At 43.8% G+C, this 17376-nt stretch overlaps 1 protein-coding gene across 9 annotated transcripts in view; it reads left to right on the top strand.

The window, feature by feature from the left end:
* Nucleotides 1–17376, top strand: part of LOC146630721 (nuclear factor 1 X-type-like) — a 110275-nt gene that overhangs the window by 86714 nt on the left and 6185 nt on the right. For 4 of the 9 annotated variants that reach the window (XM_085354924.1, XM_085354926.1, XM_085354927.1 and 1 more), the window contains 9 exons: nt 910–984; nt 1192–1315; nt 1781–1816; nt 2194–2321; nt 3134–3208; nt 7719–7847; nt 10979–11148; nt 13384–13531; nt 15657–15745. In XM_085354924.1, the coding sequence (XP_085211050.1) occupies nt 910–984; nt 1192–1315; nt 1781–1816; nt 2194–2321; nt 3134–3208; nt 7719–7847; nt 10979–11148; nt 13384–13531; nt 15657–15745 (974 nt within the window). The remainder of the gene's footprint in view (nt 1–909; nt 985–1191; nt 1316–1780; nt 1817–2193; nt 2322–3133; nt 3209–7718; nt 7848–10978; nt 11149–13383; nt 13532–15656; nt 15746–17376) is intronic. The other 5 variants (XM_085354929.1, XM_085354925.1, XM_085354928.1 and 2 more) reach the window with 5 other exon arrangements.

Raw genomic sequence — 17376 nt, 5'->3', positions numbered from 1 at the left:
TATTTTCTTCTTTTTTTTGGGTTGTATGGAAGCCCCAAACGCAATTTCATTGTTCTTGACAATGACAATAAATAAATAAATACTAAATACTAAATACTAAATACTAATTAGTTTTGCTTTAAAACCGAACACCTGAAAATGCATAAGACATGACTGTTCACATACACTGACGATGAGTAGCATGATAAAAGGCAGAATTCAACTGCACAAAAGCTGCTACCAGCTGCTGAATGATTTTAGATGAATTCGCCATTGGTACTCAAGGATGATTTGCAGAAACTGGTCATGTGGCTGTAACATGAAAAATCATCAGGCTAATCAGGCATCGAACACAGGTGTATTGAATCCGTGACATCACAGGTTCCCAAAATCAATTTCCAAACTAAAAACCACAGTTTTCAAACTTTTACCTGGCTCAGCAGCGTTTTCAGGGTCCTGATGCAGCAGAATAGTTTGAATGTTAGGTATAAACATGAAATTGCAGACTTAACAGGAGGGACGTTTTACAAACTGACCTGTTGAAACAGCAGCATCCTATTACAGTACCAGGATTATATTCAGTGAGCTCCTAAGGATGACCTGTTCTTTGTGCTTTATTGCGTTGTTCTTCATTTCTATGTGCTTTATTTTAAACATCTGAGATGCTGGGAATGAAAACACCCGAATTCATAAATTACACACTTTAATCTATGAATTCGGGTGTTTTCCCCGATGGTGTGGGCCCATACTTTAGTCCATACAGTGTAATTCAATTGCGTATTCCCATAGATGTTGCTCAGCAAACAGAGTTAGAGATGGAGTCTCCTGAGTTTCAGTTTAACATTTTTTGTGTTTTTGTGTGGGGAGGTGGGTTTTCCCTAAGCTTTTGCGTGTATTTGTAAAAGCTTGATTATTTCCTCGTCTGTACAGGCCACCTGAGTTTCCAGGACTGTTTTGTCACCTCAGGAGTGTGGAATGTGGCAGAGCTGGTCAGAGTGTCTCAGAGTAAGTAGAAAAACCAGATCACGACACAGACAAAATGCCTGCACATGAGTAATTACAATACAATGCATTTGTTTCCTCATTGAAAAAAAATCTACTGCAACAATGCAGCATAGCATTTTGAGCATATCCTCTTATCTCATGCTGGCATATTTCTCGCTTCCCTTTTCTTTTCTCCCCACATTCCCTTTATATTTGTCTCCTTGTCAGCTCCCGTAGCCACAGCGTCGGGTCCTAACTTCTCACTGGCTGACCTGGACAGCAGCCCCAGTTACTACAACATTAACCAGGTGGCTCTGGGGCGGCGCTCTCTCACCTCCCCTCCTTCTACCAGGTAAATACTCCCCACAGACATGAGTAGTGAAGGTTGTGCAGACGTACAGTATACGTTGCACAGGAAACATCATGGAGAGGTACGGCTGTCTACCATAAGTAGACCGTCTAGTGGGTGAAACCACCATGTGGCTTTAGCAGTTCTGCCTTGGTTAGTGATGCCAAGGGCAAACTTGAGGGAAGTGTGAAATCACAGTACTGTAATATTTACCAACCGTATATTGCTTGTTATCACAAAGATGGCTACAGTACACCATCTCATTGAAGTTTCTTGTTATGAGTGGTGTGCAGCTATGCACTACGAGTCCAGTCCCAGTCTTGGATTCTCTTTATATATGTGTATGTCTCTCAGCTAGCTGCTCTTGTCTTTATGAATGTGTGATGTCTCTTTCTGCTTTTTACTCTCTGGGTCTTTCTTAACCTTTTCTTTCTATCTTCTTACCTCTGTCATCTGCTGTCACTTTAGGTCTGAGGTGGAGTTGTACGCAAACCTTCCAAGGAGGTAGTTATAAACCTGAGCTTCATCTAAAAAATATAAAAGATACAACTTGGCGAGACACATGCACAGGAAAGCACGCACAAACACTTTCAGAAAGTCGTGTGTGACTGCCTCTACTTTCTGACTTTGCCTTCTCTTTCTTCCTTTTCCATTCACAGTTTTGACATTCATTGTGCTTTGTCTGCTCCAAGACTTTGTGATTTTGTTTCCCCTAAAATGCAAAAAAAAAAAAGTCTGTTTATATGAAAAGTTCTTACTTCTGCTAGGTGTTGTCCTTCCCATCATATATTTTTATTAAAAAAAATCCTACCTGCTCTCACTCTCTCCATTTATCCCTTCCACTTTTACTCCAACCACCAAATATCCTCTCGTGTCTGCAGCTCCACTAAGCGGAAGTCCTTAGATGATAGCGAGCTGGAGAGCCCCACAGATGATGTTTTCTACCCTGGGCGTTCGCCTGCTGCCAGCTCCTCCCAGTCCAGTGCGTGGCCTAATGACATGGAATCAGGTACCCTCCTACCCCACCCCACACCTATCCCTTGAAGCATCATGAAGCTTTTGCACTTTCTGCCTGATTTGCACCCCCAAGTCCAAACTGATCCCTCCATCTGACTTTGTCACTTCTCCCTACCGCAATCTGTTGCTGTCACTGTGGTGATGTACTCAGCCCTGGAGACCACTCATACACCTCCACTCACCTTTCTTAAGGCTCTGTGGCACAGTCTGATCACTCTACTTACAGATACACACAGTAGTTAATTTGCTCATGCTTAGTTAATATATTATTGAAAACAATGGCTGTGTTTGACTAGGATCTGTTTGTATTTAAAAGTTTGGTGTGAAACCATATACTCAAACACGTGAATATAAAATATGTAACCTTGAAACAGAAAATGTTTAAAGTCACATGTCTCGCATATGACAGAAATGCAAATACATGCCTTAATAAAAGAGAGATGAATAATAAAAATGACAATGCTAAATGCACCAAATATTTTAGTTTAGTGTCTCCATTGTTTTGGTAGTAATACTTGTGTCATTTAGCTCCGGACATTTTGCTCTTTATTCTACCTCCTCAATACCTGAACCCCTTTCTTGGTCACTTTTCTTCAAGCATTCATATGTTCTCACCCTCACCTTAACGCCACTATCATGCATACAGTTTACCTGATCTGTTGTCAATTATAAGTGATTCACAACCTCCATCATACACAAATGCTCACACTTAACTCTCTCTCTCTCCTGTCTATATATCTTCTCCTCTTTTTTCTCTTATTCTTCCCCTATCTCATTGTTAACAATACCCTTCTTCACTTTCAGTGCAGCACCATTTGGCGAGTGTGCAGGAGAGGAAGATAAAACATGAAAACGATGGCGTGCAGTTTCCTTACCATGGTTAGAACAACATTGATTACACTCATATTTATTTACTATTTATCAGCTTTTATGTAGCTCAGTCATTCCTCTGTGTGTATGTATAAGTGTGTGTGTGTGTGTGTGTGTGTGTGTGTGTGTATAAAATATAGATAGATAGATAGATAGATATACACACATTATGTGTGTTTGTGTGTTGCATAAATGTGGGGAGGACAACTATAGCATGCTAAAAGTGTGTAAAACTTTCATTTGTGTTTAGCTGTTTACTAACTGATGTCAATGATGCTGATGAAAGTTTCATTTTTTGTGGTGTAAAGTGCCAGGACTGTAAGGGAATATCCAGTTTTCTGTCATATTTATATAGTGTTACTGTGGTGGAGGGTCATAATAAACATGGGAAAAGTTCCATATAATTTGATCAGTCTGTGTGCAAATAATCCATGTGAGCCAAAAGAGCCAACTGTTCTGTTTTAGACAATTTTTTTCTTCCCCTTAGCTCATTTTTTGTGAGAGTAGATATCCCTAATATGCTCAGCTTTGAGCATATTTAAACTGACAAAGCCAGTTGGAAGAGGTTTGGCTTAATTGGAGGTGGTAGGGAGCTAAATTGTTTTATTTTAGTCAGTGGATGAAATGAGGGTGAGTATAAGATAAAAAAGCATTATTTTGAACTGTAAATCATGCAAAGCCACCCTAGTAGAGTCCAGGATAATACACATGGAGCTGGAAATGTGCACAATAGCTTCATTTAACTAACCGATTTCACCAGATTTCACCAGACTTACACTGACAACACCAGCAGGCATATTCAGTGGCTGCACCCACTCTGGCACTCACACACTTGCACAGTGACTCACTCATATGCATAAACACCCACACACAAGCGCAATGTACATAGACGACCACCCCATACTGGGACTCGCACACTTACAACCCCCCTCACATGCAGACGTTCACACATTTAAATACACGCGCTTATCATACTCCCCACCCCTGCAGGTGTTCAGGTGTCTGCCTTGCCTCCATCTCTCTGTTGCTCCATCCCTCCCTTGCCTCAAATCCCTCATTAGGACTCTTCTGTGGATCAGAGGTGTAAAACCCTTCCTCTTGCTCCCTAGTTCTCCCTTCAGCCCTTCTTCCCTGCGTCCCTTCTGTCTAATTGAAAATGTGTACAGCAGGAATAGCCCTGGGGAGGGAAAACATGTCAGAGGAGAAAAGGCGGCAAGAGAACCAGAAATTAGGCAAGTGTAAAAGGAAAAGTGGGTGGTGCAAAACAGAAGAGAGGAGAGAAGATGACTTTGGTACTCAAATGGTGAGAGCTAATGAGAGACAGGGGTTATCACGGTGTGAACTAGAGAAGCCAAGAGCCTTGGTTAGGTTTTGCCCCAGACTACTCTCACTCGAGCCTCAGCGTCTGCTCTCCTGCTCCTGCTCTACTTAGCTGTAAATGTAATTAAGAGGCTGCTCATCAGAGCCACAGCAGAGGTTCCTGCACGCCTTAGCGCACCAGAGCCTTACCTCCCAGCTTTTTCCTCTCTCACTTGCTCTCACTTCCTCTGTGTGTCTATGTGTGTGTGTGTGTGTATAGCGACACCCTTACTATCCAGTGCAGCAAACAGCCGTGTACACTTCCTAATGAGTTTGGCAAATAAGTGTGTAGAGTTGCATGCAAATCTGGACCGTTTGCCCAATTAATTTACAAAATCCAGGCGAAAAATTGAAAAGCCAAAAGCTTTTGTAATTGACGGGCTTTTTTTTGTGGATTTGGTAATCATTTTAAATCGTGGCTAGCACAAGAAGCATGAAGGGGAGAATGTGTGATATTTGGTAGTCTGTGTCTATTTAATAAAATATTCCACCTGCCATTGGGATTTCCTGTTCAGGTGGGGGAATGCAAACAAGCAGGCACACACACACACACACACACACACACACACACACACACACACACACACACAAACAAACAAAGGAACCCCACAGGTGCACCTCGCAGCCTGTCCATAGCACCATTTACTCTTCTTGACTTCCACTATAACCAACAGAGCCCACACAATCAAAGGCACCCAGAGATGTATGAAGACAGATTCAAATAGATCACACAAACACAGCTACATACAGATATCAGTTAGACACACATGCGCACGCACACACACTTGCACAGCTGAAGCTTGGTCCCAGATGGTGTTTCAATGTATGTGTAGCCTTGGGATCCATGAGGATGCTGGAGACATCTGCTCCACAGGGGCATAGAGGGTTGGGGGAGGTTAGTGGAAGCGATCGAAACAACCACGATTTCATATTAGTTCCAAATGATCGCAAATTTTTCCTAAGACACCAGAGACTTGTGGTGGTGGGAGCTTTGCTTGGTTCTTTGAGTTAAGTGTTACAAGCCCTTGGAGGGATACGGCTGGACTTAGGTTTTGGACATATGCGTCTTAAATCACTGGAGAGAGGAGAATTCCCCAACTTTCCTTTACTTCTTTAAATCACTATCTCCTGTCTTTTCCAACTGTGTGTGAGTGCATGAATATGTGTGTGTTTGCGTCTGTGTGTTCTTCAGAGGCGCATCTGGTGGCAGGCCTGTTAGTGCAAAGAGACAGAAGGGTCATCATGGGAACGCTTGATTGGTTGCCAGTGAAATACTAAGGCTTGCCAGAAGAGGAAACAGTGCAGTTGTGGCACACACACACACACACACACACACACGCACACATGCACACGTGCCAGATCAGACCATTGCATAGCCTCTGAAGTAATAAAATATTGTCTTTCCAGTCCCTTGCTGTTTACGACACTGCTATAACTTCCTATATATACAGATGTCAGTCTTCATCTGATCCTCTCTGTGGATCCTGGCTTTCATTTCTATAATTTGGATTCATTTTTTTACTTCTTAAGTGAAAACCTACAAGATTGCTTCTCTGAAAATATAATTGTATAATCCACATGGTTCTGGTTTTTACACTTTCCTCTAAATCTCAGCTTTTCCTAGCTTTCCCCTCCGGTGCCTTTCTGTCTTTCAGTCTCAGCAGTCTGCTCTTATTTCCACCTTTCTCCCACCAGTGTGACAGTGTCATAGCAATCACTGCTAACTGCTGGTGTCAGAAGTGGGATCGGGGTTGTTTTCATGCTTGGAATCTGTCTGACAGTACAATACGCCCCCAGACTCCCGCTACATTTGGGTGGGGGGTTATATGTCTGCTAAAGACATAAATGGTTCACACATATTCACTCCCACCTGCTTGAGACTTAACTCTTTCACACAGGGAGGGAAGGTTTTGCACGCCCCCACACTCCCATAGACTTTCACACGTCTCCAGCTGGAGAACTGAGGAGGAATCATATTTAATGCCTTGTTTGATGCGGAGGGGCCACAGAAATAGACTACAAAACAACAGTCTAAAAAAGTTTAAAAAGAGAACAGTGTCGCACCACTCACTTGTTAGGAAGATTAGAAGAAAACTTAGAGAAGAAGAAATTAGTCTATTGTTTCAGCAGTTAAATAAGGCGGCCTTTCAAGTGTGTTGAGACGGGTGTGAGTGTGTGCTCGCGAGAGATAATAACCATACTAAACATCTTATGACATTCCAATTTCATACGTGTTGTCAGAGCAATGCAATAAAGAAAAAGACGCTTCTGCATTTTTCACAGGTTCCGCTTTGCTCTCTTGCTCCCTTGCTCCCTCACATATTTTCATGTCTCCCACGTTCTTCTCGCCTCTCTCGTTCTCCCTCTCCTCTCCCTCTGTCTCCCCTCTCTGTCCGTCTGCTTGTCTTTCGCACTCAGCAGCTGCCGTGTCCATACTGTACAGTGTGTGCTATTTCTGAATGAAGCTGTCTTCTCGTGCAGCCAGCCTGTGAGCTTTGCTGAAGCCAGACCACAGCTAGCTGACTCTGGCTGTATGGTGGCCGTGCTCGTACACAAAAACGCTACAGTTGGCACCTGAAAGAGAGAGAGAAACAGAAAGAGATGAGACAGAAAAACATACATTGGCACAGAAGAGATTATTATAGCTACAGATGTTTTTTGGCACTAAAACAAAAAGCCCAGATTCAGTTTGGGTTTAGGTATTTTTCTCCCTTTTTCCTTTGAAGACACGCACTTAGGTTATGAAATATTACTCAGGCCAAAGCTGGTAGTTGGGAATCCTGAAGTGTGTCTCTGAATTAATAATTACAGAATAGGATTAGGAAAAAAAGGGAAAAATCTTCTGGTCTTTTGAGTATCTTTATGTTTTGTGGTTGCAGTCCTCTGACAGACTCATTCAAGCGAGTCAATGGCCTACAGCCAGAAAGGACAGGGGGACGACAATGCACTGCCATCAACCAATGAGAAAATTTAACAATCTAATAAGAAAGTCGTCACTGTTCAAGTCCCCTTCAATAGGAATCAAACTGATTTTTTTTTTAGTGTAGCCAGTCAAATAAGCAACATTTTGTTGATTAAAACAACCTCTCTCTTTTCCTCCCTCTTACCCCCACTTTTTTTTTTTTTTTTTTTTTTTGTTGATCCCATTTTTTTTCGCCAGGACTGTCCTCGCCTGGTTCACTTAAGAAGCCGGGGAAGTTTGATTTCAACGCCCTGACTTCCCAGACGAGGTCTCCCCGCATGGCGTTCACACACCACCCGCTGCCTGTGCTGGCAGGAGTGAGACCAGGTGAGAGCCCTGCCATGACCCCAACAACTCAACCTTTCCCCTCCCCCTTTAAATCTGAAAAAGAGAGAGAAGGAAAGGGAGTGTCAAATCCTAGATTGCAGTATTTACTCCCCCCAAACTCGTCCGGAGACAAAATAAATTCAGCTATCATGTGCCTGAAAATAAAAATCCAAAACGTACTTGCTGAGAAAGCAAACAAAACTTTCCAGTCTTACAGTTGCAACTGCTGAGAAGCAATATGCCTGCAGAGTTTCACCTGTTCAGTGTTACTGCTATCATCACGGCTTGGCATAAATTCCTCTCTCTCTCTTTCAGCCTCTCTCCATCCATCCATTTTTACCACCATCTTTGTGCCTGTGTTTATAATATTACCATCGCATGGTACCAGTGCTGCATCCATGCATTTGTGACTGATTTGCCTCTCATCTTACTGCTTCATGCATTTTGTCGTAACGATTGTAGAAGCCTTGCATTTAAACTGACAAAGCTGTTCACTCTGAAATAATGACCTTGACTGGATATGTAAACTTACCACCATATGGAGCAATCAATCAAGTGAAAGTGAAAATATATATTTTTGAATTTATTAAAAAAGCCAAAGACAGCAAAGAACCAGTATCTGTAGTGACGCTGCCTTTGCTATAGTGCACATTAGAGCCAGCCAGTGCTTCTTTGTTTGGTTTTCCTTCTTTTTACATTTAGACTTACACTGAGGTTGTATTTTTGTTCTTTAAAAGATATGTTTGTTAGTTCTCAGGCGCAAATGCAGATTAAAGAGATTCATAACAACTTAGAAGCCAGCAAGGGAACTGATAAAGTGTTTGAACCCATGTAGTTGCACAGGTGTACAGTGTAGCGGGTAAAATTCTCAAAGTAACCTCCAGTGTTTCCAAGGTCTTGTTTTAATAAAGGCGCTAAGGGGAAGTTGTCCTCGTAAGAGCTTTTCAGTCCTATAGGGTAACCGACATGGTTTGTTCATCTCGAGTCAGAGAATTCCCGAAGTCTCCAGGATCTCAAGTTTGCCAACAAGTCCCCGCAGACTGGTCTCACTTTTCAAAAGAATAAATATGTCCTCCTCTCCCTGTCGCTCCCTCTCATTCCATTTGTCTCTCAAAGGGATGGATTGGTCCGCTGCCAAACCAGACCTGCCATGTAAAGGTCATTTGGACTCATTGCCCTCCATGTTGAAACGTATTGAATTTTACTTGTGGAGCTCCCCAAAGTATATTTAGATAATATAGTCCTGACTGGATCTGGCAGCATTAAGCCAAGTTGTTTATCTGCTCAGAGCAGTCTCATAGCATCTAAAGAATCCAAAACACCAGATTGAATTTTGAATTGATTTCTAAAATTTCCTCCTGTTTTGCGCACGAGGTGTCAGGGACTAGCTCAGCTTTCTTTGTTTCTCAACTAACTTCATGCACTCTCCAAACTGCGTGTATGTATGTCTGTGTGTGTTTGTGTGTTAGACAGTTGGCGAAAGGTTTTCATGTAATAGAGAGGCTGTAATGAGGCGGCGTAGAGAGATTGTGTCGTGGTGCGTTTGTGCACGTACATACTGATGCACACAAGCGCGTGTGTGTACATTTACACTCTTGTGGAGGACTCTCTGTGCTAAAATGGCTGCCATCCAAATGGAATGTCCCTCGGAGGCCTTGGTTCTATAAAGAGACTGGAGGATGTCGGGAGGGAGGGAAGGAGAGGGGGATGAAAAGAGAGATGGGGCTAGAAAGGAATGGGGGGGAAAGCAGTTATCAACCATGGTTTGCCTTGGATGGGTTGAAGCTGTTAACTCTTGGTGTATAGGTCTAGCGAGTGTGGCTGCTCAGGGGTACGAGCGAGATGGTTTACGTCCTGTTTTTGGCTCCAGACTCACATGGAGAGCTGCCAGATTAACTGTTGCCTGATTATATTAGTCTGGAGTGTCGGCCATTGTGGCAGCGATTACACACAGACACACAACAATATACTGTATGTAAAAAGACACACGCAAGCTGCGCCAGACACGGCAACCCATTCATATGCATACACTATAAAACTACACATACTGACATGGAAACACACACACACAAAAGAGAACCCACAGGCACGGTGCTGACACAAAAAGGCTTGAACATCAGTTTCACCAAACATGGAAACTTTGAACTTCACTTTGTGAGTACAGTATCCACAAGAGATAGTAGGTGACAGACATAATCACAGATGCTTGTACGCCAGACTCCCCTCACCTAGCAGCTTGCCTCTTTAGTTTGGTGTGCCAAATTGCCAAAGCCATAGAATCACAGCAGACAGGACAGACAGTGGAGCCTAGATTGTGAATGTGTGTGTGTGTGGTTGGCTGGCTGGCTGACTAATGTCTCTGGGAGGTGTTTTGTGGTCGGTTGGGAGCAGAGGGGAGATTCTCTCTCAAGCTTCAAACTACTGGGCAGAACCGCACAGCAAGGATACGCTGCTGATTGATTATACATCACTGACAAGCAATAAAACAAAAGTGGAAAAACCCAGTGTGTGTGTCCGTGTGTGAGTGTGACTCTGTCATACCCGAGCAGTTTGTGTGTGTGTGTGTGTGTGTGTGTGTGTGTCTGTGTGTGTGTGTGTGTGTGTGGGTGAGAGAGAGAAATGAAGAGGGAGCAGAAGGCAGAAAATACTGTAACACACTAGCGTTTATGTGGCTGTGAAACTGTGTGTGTGCATGTGTTGTGATGCCAGGCTTACCAGAGGTACAGAGAAATCTAGTGGGCTGATTTGTAAAATGAATGGGACCAGATGTTGCTCAATAGCCAGGGATAATGCCAGTCATTTGTAAGCAGAAACAGCTTCAGTCAGTCAACCACAAGAGTGTCACAGCTATTTTCTGCGTTAGGACAATAATGGGGCCTAAATGACAACTTGGACATTGATGCCAGCTGTCTTAGCGCTTAGTTAAAATATATGCATGTTCATGTTAGCATAGGTGTCGTAGGTGTGCATGTTCATGTACTCTCTATCATAGTGTGCTGTATTTGTGTAGAAATACAACAGAATGACCTTAAGCTCACTGCATTTGTTTTCCACTTTCGGTCTCTCTTCTTTTTATGTTTCTCTTCCTCCTCCCCTTTCCTTTCCTCTCTCCTATCTACTTTTCTTCTCAGGGAGTCCCCGTGCCTCAGCCTCAGCCCTGCACTTCCCTTCCTCCTCTATCATCCAGCAGTCCAGCCCGTACTTCACCCACCCCACCATACGCTACCATCACCACCAGGACCCGCTTAAGGAGTTTGTGCAGTTTGTCTGCACCGACGGCACAGGCCAGCCCAGCGCACAGGTAAGTTTTCTATGGATCCTGCAAAAGGAGGAGCAGTGCCTGAAGGATGGTGTGCTGCATTAGTTTGGAAAACAAACTACTATGAAATATTATTAAAACTGGTGTATTTATTAATGGAAGTTACTGAAGAGGATGTAGTGCAAACAAGTAAATACACAGAAGGTGCAGTAAGCCAAAACCTGCATACAGAACAATCTTTATGAAGTGAAACGGCTCCACCAGGGATGGTCGCAGGGCAAATCAACAGGAGGAGGGGGCCAGATGTGCTTAATCAGAAAAAACTCAGCTGGAGGAAATTATGGGGGAAGACGCCAGAGCACATTTTCATCACAGGCTCAATATAATATAATGCCATGCCTTCTCCCAGAATTGGAAGATTATGCCCGTCTGAAATGTTCAGATGGGGAGGGGTCTGTCAGGAACAGAAGCCTTTGTAGCGTGGCCGGCCATATTGTAGGTATGCACTGGGTTAAACGTTTACTTTAGAGAAGCAAGGCTGAAAGCTTTGGCGAGACCAGATTTGTAGACAGATCAAGATTAATTTTGTTTGGAGAGTATCCTTGGAAGAAACCAGAAGTAGATATTTAAAGACTACATCTGTGCTCCAGTAGTGATTTATTGACTGTCATCCTTTGTGACATTCCTTTACTCTCCAAAACTCTCTCTAGAGGTAAATGCCCCTTCGCAGTATGCCACGATAATTTTCTTGGCATAATGTGTGCCGTTGAGACCGAGTAATATACACCAACGAGCCACAATATGTAAACCGGTGAAAGGTGAACTGAATATTATTTATTATTGGATTACAATGGACCTGGTATATAAATGTTGGGATATATGTGAGCTTCAGAGCTAGACCATGGAAGAAGGTGGCCAGATGTGTGTCAGTCTCTTGACAATGCACGACAGGAATAAGGCAAGTTGGTGGAGGCAGTGTGGCGGTCTGCTGGGACATCTTGGATCGTGTGGCTGACGTCTATGAATATTGTTCAGAAATGGTTTGACAAATATGACAAAGAGTTCAGTGTGCTGACTTCACCTCCAAACTCCTCAGATCTCAATTCAGTCTATGTGGGATGTAAAAACTAGTTTGATCCATGGAGGCTCCACTTTTTAACTTACAGGACTTACAGCTTTCAGCTCCCTTAATACACAGAACAGTTTCTGAGGTCTAGATCTGGATTTGCTATTTTGCTGGCACGAGTGGGACGTAGACGGTACTAGGCCCGTGGTTTTAATGTTGTGGCAGATAGTTAATAGATAATAATATAATAGATAATAATAGATAATTGAAAAGTAGTTATCTATTTAGCATTTTTGTATATGAGAGTAAAATGCTAAAAAAAAAAAAAGTCACACTGCAGAAGGATTTAAAAGATGATTACTGAAACACACCAAGCTGTGGGAGCTAGTGTGCAGCTGTAGATGGAGAAGAAACTCATTGCAGAAGCTGAAGGGGGGATTTTTGGGGACACAGCTGAGCCTTTTTAAAGTGCCGTGGGTCTAATTAGGTGAAACTTTAGTAAAGGGTGATACCCAGATGAGCTCCCCAATAACAATCCCATACTCACTGTGCTGAAAGCTACAGATACAATCAGCAAAACAGAGCATACAGCTGGTCTTTCAGAGGTATTTCTGAACTATTCTGACACATTAAATAAGGTACTACTGTAAACCTCTACTGCAAACTTGGCTTTTTATATTAACTTCCTCAAGCCCTTTTTCATGACCTATTATCCTTTGTTCACGTTACTTCACACTCTAAAGAAACAGTAACATCTTTTTTTATTGCATCTGCACTACATGATGGACAGGCACGCAAGCACCAAGACATCTTGTACACATTGCTGATTTTCTCCTTCTTGCGCCGCAACGACTTCCCTTAACAATCCCTCACTGTCCCTCATGGAAAACTCAGTTTTTCTTCTCCCCCTGTGTGTGACGATGTTCATCACTTTTCCACATCTTATTTTTTTCACTACTTTTGACCAGACAGCAATATTTTTTTGTTTTGTCTTAAAGCTATGTGAGTCTCCCTCAACCCTGTGTGCAAGTATGGGTGTGTTTTAGTCTGTCTGTCTGGATTCTGTATGGTTTTGTCTGTATATGAGTCTCCAGTATTTAAATGGGGCTCTGTCTGTGTGACTTTGTGTTGTACGTGTGTGTCTGGCTTCCTATATACTGTATATTCTCGGGGTGTGTCCTGCTCACCCTGTCTGTATGGTCCATCTGCAGCCTAATGGAGGTGGCCAGAGCAAAATGCCGGGCTCCTTCCTGCTGCCCCCGCCACCCCCGGTGGCTCGCCCTGTGCCCCTCCCCATGCCCGACTCTAAAACCATCAGCACGCCGACTGACGGCGGACTCAGCTCACCCGCATCTCCGTGTAAGTCACTCCCCACTCCCACTCCTCCCCACAGACCACTATTAATACCCCATATTCCCCACAGCCTTTTTTTAGAAACCAGTCCGAACCAATTTTAGGCCCTCATAGGTTTGTTAGCCCCTACCTGGCAGCAAATTTTATGTATCCCAATACCAGATGAAGTTTTTTAGGCTAGAAAAGACGTAACCATCATAGAAGTCCCAGTATTCATGTGCAGTGTAAGCTTCTGGTTTAACTCCTGGAAATGCACAGGTTTGGGGCTCCTACAATGGCTACTGGTATAGTTTCCACATAGTAAGATGGAATCTACTCAAACACTCAGCAGCCCCGAGAGCTTCAGTCCTGTTTCTCCTATCATCTTTTTGACTGCCAATATACTCTGCTGTACAGAACCAGCAAGAACCGATTTTGAGAAGGCAGAAGCCACGCCTTTGCCAAACCAGAGATCCCTTGTCAGGTTCCTTTGTATTGCTTTCTCTGTCTTCCTCTGAAATTCAGTCTCCTTTTCTCTCTTCATGTCTTTGCAAACCACCTTAACCTCCTACTTTTCCCTATCCTGAAGTCTTTTTTCTCTATTTTTCTTTCTCTGGTGTTGGGTTTCCTGCTAGCACCACAAGAGGCAGTGTAGTTTCTCTCCCTTCTTTTTCATGTGTTTTGTAGTTTGGAAGAGCAGAGCAGAGCAGGGCCCTGTGCACGTTGCCTCTGTAGCTGCAAGCCTTTGATCAATGCAGACTTTGCATGTCTGTCTGTGACAGCAGCAATACAATCTACCCCCTTCTCTCATTTCGTTTTTTGCTTTCTACTTTATTTGATATCACACCCTCCTTTCTTTGTTTCTTTTTCCTTTCTTTCTTTTTTTCTTTTTAAGGGAACAAAATTAGGGCAGTTGGCGTGGACTCCAAAAAACATCATGCCCCACTTTACCCACCCAATCCCCTTGCCACCTTCACACAAATCTCACAACAATTAAAAATTGAGAACAACAAAAAACATGAAAATCACAGTATAACAAGAACAACAACCCATCTCTCTAAACATGAATGATGAAATCTAATCAAACTTATCTAATTAGTGCTATACCGGGGGAGTGGGAGAAAGGAGTGTCGGCAGAGAGTGGTGAGGCTTTGGTTGGTTCCACCCAGACAGGTGCAGTACGAGAGTCGGGCCATGGGAGAGGCACACCAAGAGGGGGCACTGGATGGAGCAACGGGGCACCTTCTCCTCTTTTTGTTTGAACTCTTTCTCCTCTTCCTGTCCTATCAAGTCTTTCTCCCCTCCCTCCTTCCAGCTCTCACAGATTAACATGTCACTCTTATTTATTTATATGAAAATCTATATAAATAAATATCGTACTTTCCGTCTCTTTTCTCATCCCAGTGACTGTTATCAGTGTATTTTTTTCTTTCCCCTCTAATTTTGTCTTTAATTCTCAAGATATCTTAATTACAGCCATGAAACTCATACGCACACACACACACACACACGGTACACTCTCACCCTCAGTCATGCATCAGTTTCCAGCCCTGTCGCTGTCACCCCTACACATTCCCATCCCCTCAACTCACTCAAGCCATGCACAGTAAAGATTTTACTCAGCCTTCATGTTGGAGTCCAGTGAGCACAACTGCCCTAAATTTGATCCTGTGGCATTCTTTAGTGGTGTCACTGTGTAGGCAAGATGCTCCTGTGAACCTGTTAAATGCAAAAGGAGCAGTGATGATGAGTACAGTTCCTCCATAGACCAACTTTTTATCAAGTCTACAGTGAATCATTCGTGGTTCTCTGTGATCACTGTGGCTTGTTATTGAGGCCAGGGGCTGCTGAGGAGCGTCTGTGGCTAACAGAAGGCTTCTCCATGTTAGCACTAATCATTACATTATGCCCCCTTCTTAACCACAGATTAAATGGTTAGGTTGAATAACAGTGAACCTGTCCACAGCATGAACAAATCACCCATGTGACTAATACAGAATCAGTATCCCTGACCCTTTCCCACCAGTTTATTTGACAGATATACTGCAAGAGCCTAAGCAGGTTTATAGTAGTGTAGATTAAATATATAGAAATTTGAGTGTGTATGTGTGTGTGTAAAAGCATGTACACACTTGTATCTCTCTGTTTATAGCATACTCCACGCCAGGCTCCACAGCTCCCAACCGGTTTGTCGGCATCGGAACACGGGACAACTTTCTGAATATCCCCCAGCAGACCCAGGTACCCCGCCAACCTCCCTCATTTAATTAACATCCACATATCCACCTCTCCCTCCTCCTCCTCCCCCTCTGTTTTATGTCTTTTTCTTCCTTTTCCCTCACCACCCGCTGCAAGCCTAACGCTGCACAGTCCTGTGCACACATACAACTTTCCATGGTTTAAATGGACAAGCATGACATTCAGGGTGAAGGCCGTGATACAGAGGCAATACTCAGACAATGGCTGTGCACCGAAAACGTGCTACGATCAGTTATTCAGCACACGACCCCAGCAGCATAAATGATATAAGTATTGCGGAAAGCCAATCATACCTTTTTCCTCACACCGTCTCTACTCAGGGTCAGTAGTTTAGCGTGAGTATCGTACCGTTTTTATCGGGTTGTTCAGCTGTCACGGACATGGATTCAAGCTTAGTTTATAAACGTTTTATAAGCTTTCAACGTTTAACAGATATTGTCCATCAACTGTTTGCCCATTTGCTCAGCTACATTTTAATAAAGTGTTGCCCATGTATCAAGGCCTTTAGTTTCAGTATTGGTTTACAGTGCTGATACCACAGTAGCTTCCCCACAGTGACTGTAAGCAGTGCCAGTTAGTTTCAGCTCCAGCAGTGTTGATTTATCTCTGCAAGGCCCCACAGTGTGCATTAGTGCAGCGTGTGAGGCCAGTAGTGCACTACATTGTGGTTTTTTAGCTTTGGCTGTGCTCTGCCACTGGGCTGTAGTGTCTTGGGCCTACTCCATCACCAACACAACTTTTCTCATTAGGGGCTAACCGCACCTGCCTGCAGCCAACTCGGCTGTCCTGTCCTCCCCACACATGGAAACAATCTGCATTCCTCCTCGGCACAGCTCTGCTTAACCCCCCCCCCTTCACTCCCCTGTGCATCAGCAGCCCACCCTCTCTCTCTTTCTCTCCCTCTCGCTCCTCCTGCTGCTCCCTTTACTAGTTTCAAGCTCCCCACCTGCACCACTCTCCTACAGATGTAGCTCTGGCACCGAGGGGAGATTCAAACACCATCCAAATGTGTGTTAGCGCATATGCACATACACTTCAACTCTGTGCCAAATCTCTTGCCCCTCATTTTCCCTCCTAAAAACAACAGGGCTTTTACAACAGCTTACATCTGTTCAAAATGCTTATTATCTCCAGCAATTGCTTATCAAACATTATTGAAAAATGTCCACTTTGAACATTTCTGCCGGGTTTACAGCAAGCACAGCGAGAACCTGGGCAAATGCTCCCAGTTACTGAGCCTAGTAGGTCAGCAACAGTGTCAGCCAGAGTGAGTAACAGAGGTCTCTGCCTATCCTGCTGTTCTCTGGCATATGGCGAGGTTCAGACGATAGTCCTGCCAGCCCGCCTTGGTGCCTGCTAGCCAACTAGCCAAGACAGAAGGAGAGAGTGTCTTCCCACTGCCGTCAGAGCAATAAGTAGAGAAAAGCTGGTCTGAGGAGCTCTCTGGTGGTGAAACCTTAGCTATGCAGGAGGAAGAGAGAGTTGGGCGGTGGGGGGGCGGCAAGCATGGAAAAGTAAGAGGGACTGAGAGAATGGGAGGGAAAAAAGAGAGAGGGGGTTAGTTGAAGCTCGCTGCACTCCACAGTCACGTCCTGGCTGTCTGGTTGCCCGCA

This window comes from Diplotaxodon limnothrissa, linkage group LG6, assembly GCF_057381915.1.
Source record: "Diplotaxodon limnothrissa isolate DT_005_m linkage group LG6, D_limnothrissa_male_GT1.1, whole genome shotgun sequence".
Classification (NCBI taxonomy): Eukaryota; Metazoa; Chordata; class Actinopteri; order Cichliformes; family Cichlidae; genus Diplotaxodon; species Diplotaxodon limnothrissa.
This window is presented reverse-complemented; position numbering and strand designations above follow the sequence as displayed.